A 12,896-nucleotide genomic window follows, 5' to 3' on the forward strand; every position below is an offset into this window, starting at 1 on the left:
GGCATGTCCATACCTGAATAAGGATCTTTTTGGCTCACAGCTCCTGGTCATAACTTGATACCCACTCTATGGGTGTATTTTGGGCATCTTTGATTGGCCCTATAAAGGTTATCCCTGTTTGGTGGGTTTGGGATGTTATTTTACTTTAGATCAAAATCAAGGGAATTAATAGTGCCACTCTCTTCTGCTTCAGTCAGGCCCCACCTGGGATACTGTGTCCAGTTCTGGGCACCACAATTCAAAAAGGACACTGAGAAACTGGAGCGTGTCCAAAGGAGGGTGACTAAAATGGTGAAGGGCCTGGAAACCATGTCCTATGAGGAACGACTTAGGAAGCTGGGGATGTTTAGCCTGGAGAAGATTAAGAGGGGATATGATAGCCCTGTTTAAATATTTGAAGGGATGTCATATTGAGGAGGGAGCTCCAGAGAACAGGACAAAGAGCAATGGATGCAAACTACAAGAAAAGAGATTCCACCTCAATATTAGGAGGAACTTCCTGACAGTAAGAACTGTGACAGTGGAACACGCTCCCTGGGAGTCTCCTTCCTTGGAGGTCTTTAAAGAGAGGCTGGATGGCCATCTGTTGGGGATGCTTTGATTGAGATTTCCTGCATGGCAGAATGGGGTTGGACTGGATGGCCCTTGGGGTCTCTTCCAACCCTATGATTCTAACAGCTCCTGGTCATAACTTGTCACCCATCCTGCGGGTATATTTTGTGCATATTTGGTTGGCCCCATAAATGCCCATGTCTGAATTTGGATCTTTTTGGCTCACACTTCCTGGCCATAACTTGAAACCCACCCTGTGGGTATGTTTTGGGCATATTTGGTGGGCATATTTGGTTGGCCCCGCCAAGGTTATCCCTGTTTGTTGGTGGGTTTGGGATGTTATAATGCACTTGGAGATGTTGTTATACTGGAGTCTTGGGGAACCCTGGTGGAGACCCCTCCCTCAGGGCTGTACATGATGACGAGGAGGATCCCTCCTTCCCTCCCTCGGCTTCCTGTCCCAGGGCGGGAGTTTCACCTGAGGATGACGTCGTCGCGGGGCTGAGGGGGGTGTGGTTTGGGAAAGGCCGGGAGGGGGGGGGAGATATACATATATATAGCCCGGTCCCTATGGAGCGCAGCATCATTCTTCTGCTCTCCGGGAGTCTTGGCTGCTGAGCTGCACCTGCCCTCTTCGGCTCCGCTTTTAAGGTGAGAGGGTTGGAGGGATGCAAAGCCAGGGCGGTCGCTTTGGCCAAAGGGGTTGGGGGACAACTAAAAAGGCCAATGCAATCCACACTGGAGAAATAACCCGCTTTGGCACCGCTTTAACTACCCTGGCTCAAGGCTTTGACATTCTGGGAGTTGGAGTTTGTGGCACCTGTTCCCACCTTTTATGCTCCATCCAAGATTTTTTCTTCTTCTCTTTGACGCTATATTCTTCCTATAGATACGTTAGGGAAGTAACTGTAGTGACTGTAAGAACTGTGTCTGATAGTAGACTAGAGTGGTGTGGAAAGGAACTTCGTTACTCTAAGAACTTTGCCCGCTCCTCTAACTAGAAACCACTCCTATCAATATAAATGAATGCTTCTCAGTCATGCTCAGAATAGCGGACATTGGGGGATTCCTCTTGGGCAGATTGAAGGCTGAAATGTAGGACAAGTCGGGGGGAAGAGGACGTGGTCTGCTCATCTTGACTCTCATTCATTGGAAGTCTTCAAGATGGGTTTTTGGGGCATCTTTTAGGAGTAGTTGAGTTGGAATAAATGGCCCCTGAAGCTCCTCTTGATCCTATAATATGCTCTGGCTTTCCATTTGGGTTTCCATCGCCACAAACTCTTGACTGGGGGGAGTTTAAAGGGCGGTTTTCAGTCCTGGAGAGGGTGCCTCTGAGCATATGCAGAGAGCTCCTGAAGCCTGTTAGGACGAACTCCTTTCTTGGTCGATGTCGGGGCTCCAGAGGTGGTTACTTCCCTTCCCTCGGAAGGTGAAAAGAAAGCGATAAACTCCATGGGGCAATGGGCTTCAGTCATTGTAAGGAGTGCCTCTGAGCATATGCAGAGCCAACCCTTGGTCGGTGTTAGGGCTCCAGAGGTGGTTACAGTACTTTTCAGGTCATTTGCCTTCTTTCGGAATTGGAAAGAAAGCCTCAAAAGTGATAAAACTCGATGGGGAAAATGGGTTTTAGACATGTAGAGGGTGTCTCTGAGCATATGCAGAGGGCGAGTCAAGGCTGTGAGCTGGGAATTAATCCTAGGTCAGTGTTGGGGCTCCAGAGGTGGTTACTGTCGGATCATTTCTAGACTAGGAAAGGAAGGCTCAAAAAGTGATAAAACTCGATGGGGAAAAGGAGGTCTCGAGGCCAAGCCTTCCTCCTCCTCTTCTCCTCCTCCTCCTCCTCCCTTGACCGGTCCTGGCAGGTTTGGGTGGAGAGCATGGCTCTGCCCCATAGAACCCCCCTTCCTCCCCTCCTCCTCCTCCTCCTCTTTCCACCTGAGGGGAAAAGGGGGGTCAGTTTCGGTTGAAGGGCGAGGGAAGGGCAGCCCAGCCCTGGAGGGGGAGAAGGAGGGAAGGCTTTTGTTCCCTGGAGCAGAGATCCCCCTCCTGGCCTCGTGTCTCTTTGTCCGGAGCCTGGCATCGTCGGAGGGGCTTTTTCAGGAGGGATTCCCGCTCTTTAGGACAAAGGGGGTCCATAGGGAATCATTGGAGAATACTTGCCCCTAGGGAATCATTGGGGATTACTAGCTCATAGAGAATACTTGGACCGTCCATAGGGAATCATTGGGGAACACTTGCCCAAAGGGAATCATTGTAGAATCCTTGCCCACAGAGAATCATTGGAGAAAACTTGCCCATACTTACAAGTAATCCCCCTGATTCCCTATAGGCAAATATTCTCCAATGATTCCCTTTGGGCAAGTATTATCATTTGTTTTAGTACATCCCGGTGGTCAGGAAATCTCCCCAGGGCATCTCAAACCCACAAAGAGCCTTGGGTTGGAAAAGTAACTGTGTGAATGTGTTATTTAAACTTATGGCGACCCTATCTTTTTCTTGACAAGGTTTTTTGTTGTTGTTGCCATTGCCATCTTCTGAGGCTGAGAGAGTGTGGCTTGCCCAAGGTCACAATCCTAGGGCGAACCTATCATCTATTGAGCGTGTGTGTTTTGGTTATGCATTTAAACTTTTGCATAATGTAATTTAATTAATTTTATACAGGTTTTGGATGATTTTAATTGTTTGAACTTTTTGTTGTAATTTTTTGTTTTATTTTTTTAATAATAATTATTATTAGCTTTCAACAAAGTAAAAAAGGGGCAAATAAAAAATAGATGGCAGTATAATCCTCCTCTTAATAGTTATACAAATATAATATCATTAATACTCTGTCTAATACTTCTTATTTTCCTTAGATCGGATATTAAATGTATTATTTTTAATATACTTGTCATAATTCTGACATAGTCGTTTCTAGATTATCATGTTGCATTGTTACCTTTTAAACCAGTTTGTAGTTCTTGCTATTCTATCAATATACGAATGTATTTATAAACCATTTTAATTTATCGTATGTCTATTCAAACACAATAGTCATACATTTTACCCTTTTCTGTTTTTAAAAAAATCGATCACTGGTCTCCAATCTTTCTTAAATTAATCAAATCGATTTTCCCTTAATCAATTGTGTTAGTTTATCCATTTCCATGTTGTAATGGTTTTTTTATCCTTGAGCTGCCTTGGGTCCCTTTCTGGGAGAAAGGGGGCACACAGATGAAACAGATAAATAAAATATCATGGGGGTTTCTTGGCAAGTTTCTTCAGAAGGGGATTTGCACTGGCCATCCCAAAATGATTTTGAGGCTGAGAGAGTGCAGCTTGCCAAAGGTCACAACCCTAAGGCAAACCTATCCTAGGGTTTTCTTGGCAAGTTTCTTGCCATTGTCATTCTCTGAGGCTGAGAGAGTGTGACTTGCCCAAGGTCACCCAGTGAATTTTTATGCTCAAGCAGGGAATTTAACCCTGATCTCTTGAGCCTTAGTCCAACGCTTAAACCATTACACCACAGAGAGGTATAATTCCAGAACTTTGGAAATCCTTAAAAGATTTCCATATACATGCAGGGAAAATCCAAATGATCTGGCTTGCAAGATTTCTTGTCTCCTACGAACAACTCAGTATGTGTGAGTAGAAATGGGGCTGGTGTTTGGCACTGACCCGTATGTGTCCATCTGCCTAAATTTATTGGGATGATATTTTGGAAAGGAGCCTTCTTGCAAACCCACTGGGTGTGACCTCCGGCAAGTCACACTCTCAGCCTCGGAGGGTGGCCATGGCAAACCCTCTCCAAAGAAGCACCTTGATATTTTACTTATTTCTTTATGACCTCTTTCTACCAGAAAGGGATCCAAGACGGCTCACAGATAAAAACATTTTTAGAACATTACAATAAAAATATAAAACAATTAAAATCATCTAAAACTGTGTAAAATCACATTAAAATATACAAAAGTTAAAAAGCATAACTAAAACACGCACCTCGATAGGTGATAGGTTCCCCTTAGGGTTGCTATAAGTTGGAAACGACTTGTTGCAACCGGTGAAGTCATATCCATTGTCCAAAACACAATCCAGTTTGAGACTGTTTTAACTGCCCTGGCTCAGTGCTAGGGAATCCTGGGAATTTACTGTGTTTATTGTGCCAGTGTATTGTGGCCCCAGAGCTCTCTGACAGAGAAGGCTAAATGTCTCAAAAAATTACAGTTCCCACAACTCCCTAGCATTGAGCCAGGAAGGTTAAAATGGTCTCAAACTGGATTATTTCTACAGTGTGCTTTTGACCCATATTCACCTGTTCCATCCAGGTGTGATGAACATATTTGGCATAGCTCCTTGTAGATCGAAACCCTTAAGGTGGAGGAAACATTTTGATGCTTTTTCATAGCTTGTGTAAATGATCTACTAGTGGTGGCCATTGTAGGACAATAAAGGCTTTCTCCACTACACCCCACTGGGAATGCCAATGGGTCTTACTGCCTCATGGCCAATGATAAAAGTATATCCTTTGTTCCAAAGGATGCCATAGAGGCTACTCCTGATCATGATTATTACTCCAATCATATGAGTAATAATGAGCCACGCAGGTGCCTCTATTAAAGATTAGTGCCTCCTTAATACTAGTGTCTAAAGTCCAATAGTTTAATTCTAGATTAAGCCATGTTTTATTTATTTCACTTGCAAAGGCGTGAGATGGCTTTAAAGTTGCCAGCAAAGCACAATGGTTTGCCAGAGCTTGGTAAAATCTTTTGGACTCCCAGAATCCCCCAGGCAGAACTGCTAACAGTTAAGATTTGTAGCCCTAGATTGGGATGGGAATTACCTGGTCCTGAAGATGTTGTTGGACTATAGGCTAGCTTCCAGCGTTCCTCGCCATTGGTTTTGCTGGCTTGGGCTGCTGGGGTTTGAAGTCCAGCAACAGTTAGAGATTCCTACCTGGCCTAAGTCCAAATCCAGCTATGGGGTTCCAATTAAATCAATTGCTGAATGGGAGGTCAGTAGTCAGTACTATTAAAGTGTCTAGAATAACTTTTCCAAGTTGCTGTTTAGGGAGCACTTAGCAGTCTTGTTCCTCTCTGAATAGCATGGGCATGGGCTGATTCCCACAAATACTCTTTCCTGTCCAGCAAGCAGAGAAAGTTGTTCCCTAAAGCAGGGAAAGAGCCATAAATCTTGCAGTGGAAATAACTCTGGATTAATGTGCTGTTGAAATGCATGGTCTTGTACAAGTCATGAAAATTTAACCTGAGGCTTTTAAATAGTCGAGATGCAAAGTTTTGAGTCTGTAATTGTTAAGCCTTGTTAAAATGTATGTTCAAGTTGCAAGGAGGGAGTGGGGAAGTGTTAACTAACCTGTCTGAAAGACATTGAGTGTGTGTAAATATGTGGCTTCTCTGTACAAATTTGGGTCCAGGATTTGGGAAGTAGATAGTATTCAACCTCATTTCAGACCTCAGGTCTACCTTGAGAAACACCAGCACTTTGGAGAGTTACTTGCTTGGACTACAACTCCAAGACCCCCCCCCCATGGTTGGTGGGGGATTCAGGAAGTTACAGTCCGAACAAAGTAACTTCTTTGTTAACCATCATTTTGCCCTCCTTACTGTATGTTTGTCTTTATTCTAATCTACCTTTTCTTTTCCTTTCCTTCTCTCGAAGAACTCTCAAAACGAAAAGGTGCTACTGCTGGTATGATTAAAAAGCACAGCACAACACTTTTTGTGGGCCCCATCCTCTTCTTGCAAGACTGTATTCCATGGGCAAGACTCATAGCTGAAAAATGCATGAAAGCAATAAAAAGGGGTCTGGCCTTTCTGGTTGCTAAATGCACCTAGCCTTGCCTCTCTTCCCTGCCTTTCAGATTAGGGGCTTTCATGGAGCTGAGGGTGTAGCATCTAAGCAGGCCTGACCTTTGCTGTGCTTACCTGTTTGAGCTTAGGTTTAGGCTGCTCAAATAGAGCAAAAAACCTGCCCGGGCTTCACAAGTGACTCTGGAGGATTGCTGTAGGCAGTTGAAATGTGCAGAGAATGCGGGTGGATTTTGTTAACCTAACACTCCAGTGTTCAAGGACCCCTTACACTTGCTGGGGCTTAGCTTATCTAGAGTCTACGCTCCATTCTCCTGGAGCCAAACCATCCAGGAGATCTGCAGCCGAATTGCCAGTTCTGTAAGCAAAGCTGTGGGGATCAGATGAGAGAGTGACAATTTTGTAGGAGAGATGTGGCAGTGAGAGACTTACTAATCCTTTCCCATGTTTTCTTGTTCTGCCAACCTGAATTCCCTTTCCTTCTGCTTTACCCTCAGCAGGCTGGCCCTATCATTGCACAGAGAGGCAACTGCTTCTCAAGTGGCTTATGCTGGTGGGGCTGTCATGCATGCCTCCTCTCCTCAGTCATTTCTCCTGAGCCTTTGGCTGTTTCGCACTTTCAGAGGGCAGCTACCATGCTGCCTTTTGGTGTGGTAAGAGACTATGCAGTCACCATTGCTGAAGTAAAACTTTAGCTCTCTGTTCTGTATTTGGAATGGAAGAGGTTGCCATTTCACCCTTTACCTTTGACAGAAAAATATCTTGAGCTGACCCTGTTGCAGAGAGGGATTTTTTTGTTTTTTGTTTACCTTAATCTTTGATCAGAGAGCATGGAGAAGTTAGTTTATTTGGACTACAACTCCCAGAATCCCTCAGCTTGCAAGCAACACTGCCATGGCATTGTGGGGAAGTTGTTTTCCAAAGAAGACCTGGTTTCAGGCTCCCTATTTGGTAATGTCTCCAGATGAAGATTTGTTTTTGGGGGGCAGCAATGTTTGTCTAGCTTCCACTGAGCAAAACTGGTTTGTTCTGCAGTTTAGACTTGGCTCTTAAGACCTGGGAGTCTAAATAGTGACAGTGACTCTGATCAGTATGTGCTAGCTTGGCACAACATCTTGGTACAGCATGATCGTAACATTCTCATCCTCAATTTGAAAGAACATGTCCCTTGCCCTAAAAGGGGAATGATTTGCATATTTCTAGATCCTATTGCATTCTCTTCCAATCCCACAACTGTACAAATATACTTTATACCTGAGGCTTTATTACCACTGCAAAGAAGTTGGTTTATACCCATGAAAACTCATGCTAAAATAAAAACTAAAATCTTAAAGGTGCTGCCACTGTTCTTTTTTCTTCTTCCCATCCCTTCCTCCTTTTTACTTGCACAGCTACTTGTTTTTGGTTAGGATTGCATTTGTGTTTCCTCTAGTCTTGCCCCACTGGCTTCTGTGGTATTTCACATGGATAGACATTAGAAGTCTTTAGGCTAGTAGGACCTTCATTCATTCTCCCACACACATAGTCCATCTTCTTGGACCCACAGCAAGGACGGACATAAAATTGAAGGACATGGTATGGTTTTCATCCTCAGAACAGTAAGTTTTCTTTTGCCTGAACCTACCCTAAAGGCATCAGATCCTGTCTGATCTTTGAAGCCGAACACAATCAGTCCTGGTTAATACTTGCATGGGAGACCACCAACCAATACCAGGTATTGTAGGTTGTATTTCAGAGGAGATGACTGACAAAACCACCTGAGTATTTTTTTGCCTAAGAGAATGCTATGAAATTCATGGGGTTACCATGAGTCTGTCCCCTCCTGTCCTCTCTCCCCACTGAATTAATGGATTGAAAACCACTTTTGCATTTTGAAATAAATTTGCACCAAACTGAAGTAAGCTGAGGACAAAGGGAAGGAGGAGAGAGAAACTGGGACATTTTCAAGATAGCTGGGGTGGTGGTGGTGGTGGTATGACAGAGGATTAACTGGAACTGCCAAATCAGGACAGTTGGTGGAAGGTATGGAACGGGGACCTTTCACACAAAACCTTTAGCACACATCTATATTCATATTTATACTCCTCATCTGCCTGGTGTAGCAGGACATGCCTGGAATCTTAGGGATGAGGTAGGCTGAAACGCAAATAAACAATAAGTGAAGCTGTAATGTCAGTGAAAAGCATGACACATTGTCAGTTGGGCAAATGGTCTTGCCCAATAGACCTGAAATATGTTGCTAAATATGGTTTTTCCTCTTGCCATTGAGAGTCTGGCAAGAAACCTTTGTGTGAGAGCTTTACCTTCCTGGCTGCAGGTAGTGATGCAATTCTTGAGGTTGCTCAGAGGGCAGGTGTTTTCCTACCTGCTGGAAATGCCTCTTGGAGGAGCAAGGGAAGAACGTCTAGTTGCACAAGCGCTGCAATTCTAGGCATGGAGGATGATTGATCTGTTCTGTTAACAAGCAGAAAGGAAAATAACCACCTCTTTGCTGGCTTGGTTGAGACTGGACCTTATCTTGGAGAAGTTGCATGACCTGATGAGTCAAAGGATTGGCCTTCTGTCTGAAACAGGCAGGGAGTATCGCCTATCGCCTACTCACCTAGGTTGACTCTTGTCTCTGAGTCAGGTGGGGAATATTTCTTGAAAAATGAAAGTACTCTTCCTGGAAAGAAGAATAAAGTCATCAGGCACCCAGCATTTGGATAAGTTGTTTTTTTCAGATTAGAACTCATGAATTGCCCACCCAGCATGCCTTGGGATTTTTAGTCCAAATAAGGAACTTTTCCAAGCTGATCTACTTCCTAGTCATCTCATTGCTATGGCAGCTATTCTAACACCAAACTGGAAACCAAACTAGAGGGTCCAACTAGATACCATGCCAGATAATTAGCCACTTAGGACAGAAATAGCATAGGATTTTCAACTGGGATTTGGAAATAGCCAGCAGAATTGTAGGCAAACTACTTCTCAACAGTAATTTACATCAGCCTACTTGGGTACCTTCCTGATGATGAAGATTATGGTGATATTTATTTTATCTTGCCTTTCTCTCAAAATTGGGACTCAAGGTGCCTAACAATTTAAAAAACACAATGCAGCTTGAAATGTGAACATTCAAAGAGGATTAAAGTATGACAATATTAAAATTGTTTAAATTGTATCCTTAGACAATTAATACAGATATTGTGCCATAGCCAGAGTTTGGAAGAATTGGTTTTAGAGGTGGAGTATTTATTTATTGAAAGCAGGGGTGGCAAAGAATGAAAAGCTGGAAGGGGTTTTAACTTCCCCTTCCCAGAATGGGCACACCCACCCACATCACACTCAACTCCCAGATGCCTTCTAAAGCACATGGAGAGCATTTTCACCTTGTTTTTGAGCATTCCTGAGCCATTTGGGGCCTGGAAGAGGCCTTGTTTTTAACAACAGGAAAGGAGCAGAAGAGCATTGTGGAACAGAAGGAGGAAAAAGGGGAAGAGAGAAGCAAGTACAAAGCAGCCCTTGATGGCTCTGGTTCAGATGCAGTGCCGTACTAGACTGTGTACTAAAGAGGAGGGAACTTTCTTGAATTGACGCATGTTGCTTGCTCATGTAATGCCAAGCAGTGGTTTCACGTGATATGGGAACTGACTTCATGTCTTGCTGTTTGTTTACTGTTCTTGACATACATGACATGATTCCCGTAGCCCTGCATTGTCTGCTCTGATTGGCAGTAGGTTTGCAGAGTTCTCCCCCCCCCCCCCATCACCTGCTACCTGGTCTTAAAAAAAAAAAAAGCTGGTGATGACAAGAATTGAGCCCATGACCATCTGCATACAAAGCATGCACTCTAATTTTCTGTGTTGGCTAGGGAATCCTGGGAGTTACCACTTTACCAAGCTCAGTTTGGAAAATAAGCATTGCCAAGCCTCCTGTAACTCTGATCACCTACTACCTGTGCGACTTTTTATCAACAACATTTTCTTGGCTGGTTCTGGAGGAGGTCTTCCAGAGGGGGAGAAAGTTCCTCCCCTTTCTTAACACACTCACACATACCAAAAGAAGAAATTATAGCTTCATAAATGAAACTACACTTAGCCAGAAGGTATTTTCCCTCTAATATTTAACCCCATTGATGGGGTGGGCAATGGAACAAGTGTTGGACTCCTGGTTCTACTGGAAAAAACAGGTTGTATAACTGCATGCGACTAATCCCTAGTCAATGCCAGAGCAACAAGGGAAAACCGGCTCGGCAAGGGGAACCTTGAAACACAGTGGGCTGTATAGCCTTTGAAAGTGGCCTGTGAGATCTCTTGTTCTGTTTCAGGTTAAGAGCAGGTATTACTTAAAGACACTCAGGTTGTGCTGAATGCTAATGGGGAGAGTATCAAATCAGAACCTTGTTAAGTGAGAACATGAATCCCATGACGTTGGGCTCCATTTAGCCAAGGATTGGAATCCTGCCTCCCTTCAGATGTTGCTGGATTGCAATTAAGGAATGCTGGGAGTTGCATCATTCTTAAAGCCATGCTTGGCAGAGATGATAGTTGTAGACCAGCCACAGTTGAGGATCCAAGGTTGAAAGAAGCTAGTTCAATCTTTGTTAGAGGCTCATGGCCAGTAGCATATTAAGGGGTCCTGAATTCTGTATATTAAACTGTGCATAATACTGTAGGTGGATCATAGCCTTCCTGAATACATGTTCTTCTGGAATATAGATGCATTTTCAAAAGCTGTGGAAAATGTAACTTCTGTGCAATGTGAAGAATAACACTGCTTGAATATTTATCAAAGTTTTTTCTTCTGTACCTCTACAGGACTGTCCTCACTAGAAGCCATGGTGTCTGCTGGTTTCCAGATTATGGGCATGGCCCTATCGGTGCTGGGCTGGATTGGAGCAATCATTACCTGTGCCCTGCCCATGTGGAAAGTCACAGCTTTTATTGGTACCAATATTGTGACTGCTCAGATCACCTGGGAGGGGCTGTGGATGAACTGTGTGGTGCAGAGCACTGGCCAGATGCAATGCAAAGTCTATGATTCCATGCTGGCCTTGCCCCAAGATATCCAAACAGCTCGGGCTCTGATGGTCATCTCTGTTCTCATAGCTCTCCTGGCCTTGATGGTTGGCATTGCGGGGGCCAAGTGCACCAACTGCGTGGAGGATGAGGATACCAAGGCACGTATCATGATTGTCTCTGGTGCTGTCTTTTTGGCCTCTGGGATCCTCTGCCTCATCCCTGTGTGCTGGTCAGCCAACACCATCATCCGTGAATTCTACAGCCCATTGGTGGGTGAGATGCAAAAGAGAGAGCTGGGAGCATCCCTCTATATTGGTTGGGCATCCGCGGCCTTGCTCCTCCTTGGAGGGTCACTGCTGTGCTGCAATTGCCCCAAGAAAGATGGCAACAACTACAGTGCCCGGTACACCGCAGCTGCCTCTCAACCCAGAAGCGATTACCCCAGCAAGAACTACGTCTAGGAAGAACATATTGATAGCGTCCGGAAAACTCAATGATGTTGGGTCTCCTTGGATTGGAAGAAGGAGAAGGACTGCATTCCTTCTGGGACTCTACAATGAGTGTCCCTACTGAAAACCAAACATCCTGGTCCAAGACGACCCAACATTTTTGTCCCATCAGTATTCTTTCCCCATTCCCCATTGTTACAATATTCATTGTACAGGTGTGCCCTACAGACATCAGAACTCTCCTTCTGGATAACATGTGACTTCTGATCAGTGTGTTCTTCTTGATGTAGATAGATGTGGTTCTGGATCTTGAAAATCCTCTTTCCATGCTGTTTATAAATCATTAATTCTTGTCCCCTCCCCCAAATGTTCACCAAGGGACTCCCAACTGCCAAAAATACCCTGAAGACCTATTCCTGTTCAATAGGATCTTTCGTCAGGATAAGGGTGGAAGTCAGTAACCCAAACTGGAATAATGAAAGCTGTGATATGTTGTACCATATTATTTTTTAATGAATGGGGTTTAGTCTCTTATTGTTGTTGTTGTTTTGCTAACATGTATTGTGATTGTTGCTAACTTGTATGCATTTCGTATTGGATGCCAGTTTTTCTTTTTTAAAAAAATATGACCTGAATAAAAATAATGCTTTTGTATATGGTAATTTGTATTGGTCTTATTATTTTGAGTGAAGAATTGGGGTTGAGCATGAGATTCTACATTTTAAGTTAGAATATGTCCCTGGAACCCTTTGACCTTGCAGATAATAATAATAATAATAATAATAATAATAATAATAAATTTTTATTTATATACCGCCCTGTGGCGAACCAATCCGGGCGGTTTACAGCATTAAAATAACATACAGCATAAAAACAGTTTATTTCCCTCCCCCCTTAAAAAGTAATTAAACAACATATCTAATTTAAAACCACAATAACTAGTTAAAATAACAATAAATTAAACAAAATAATACCAACCAATAAACCACTGCAACTTCAGTTCTAAAGAAAAGGGGGCTTTGAAGACATTACTGAGGAGGGGGAAATCCTAAGATCCTGAGGCCGGGATATTTCAGTCTGGGAAGGCC

The 12,896-nt window shown here is 43.7% G+C and overlaps 1 protein-coding gene across 1 annotated transcript; it reads left to right on the top strand.

Annotated features, from left to right (window-relative positions):
- The first annotated feature begins 1,120 nt into the window (after positions 1 to 1,120).
- On the top strand, positions 1,121 to 12,460 carry LOC149303555 (claudin-4-like). Its single transcript, XM_089480077.1, has 2 exons — positions 1,121 to 1,203; positions 11,156 to 12,460. Exon 2 carries the CDS (start codon positions 11,176 to 11,178, stop codon positions 11,818 to 11,820), a length of 645 nt encoding a protein of 214 aa, XP_089336203.1. The 5' UTR covers positions 1,121 to 1,203; positions 11,156 to 11,175; the 3' UTR covers positions 11,821 to 12,460.
- The last annotated feature ends 436 nt before the right edge of the window (positions 12,461 to 12,896 follow it).

Source organism: Sceloporus occidentalis, unplaced genomic scaffold (assembly GCF_023333645.1).
Source record: "Sceloporus occidentalis isolate IW3139 unplaced genomic scaffold, rSceOcc1.0.p SCAF_14, whole genome shotgun sequence".
In the NCBI taxonomy this organism is placed as follows: Eukaryota; Metazoa; Chordata; class Lepidosauria; order Squamata; family Phrynosomatidae; genus Sceloporus; species Sceloporus occidentalis.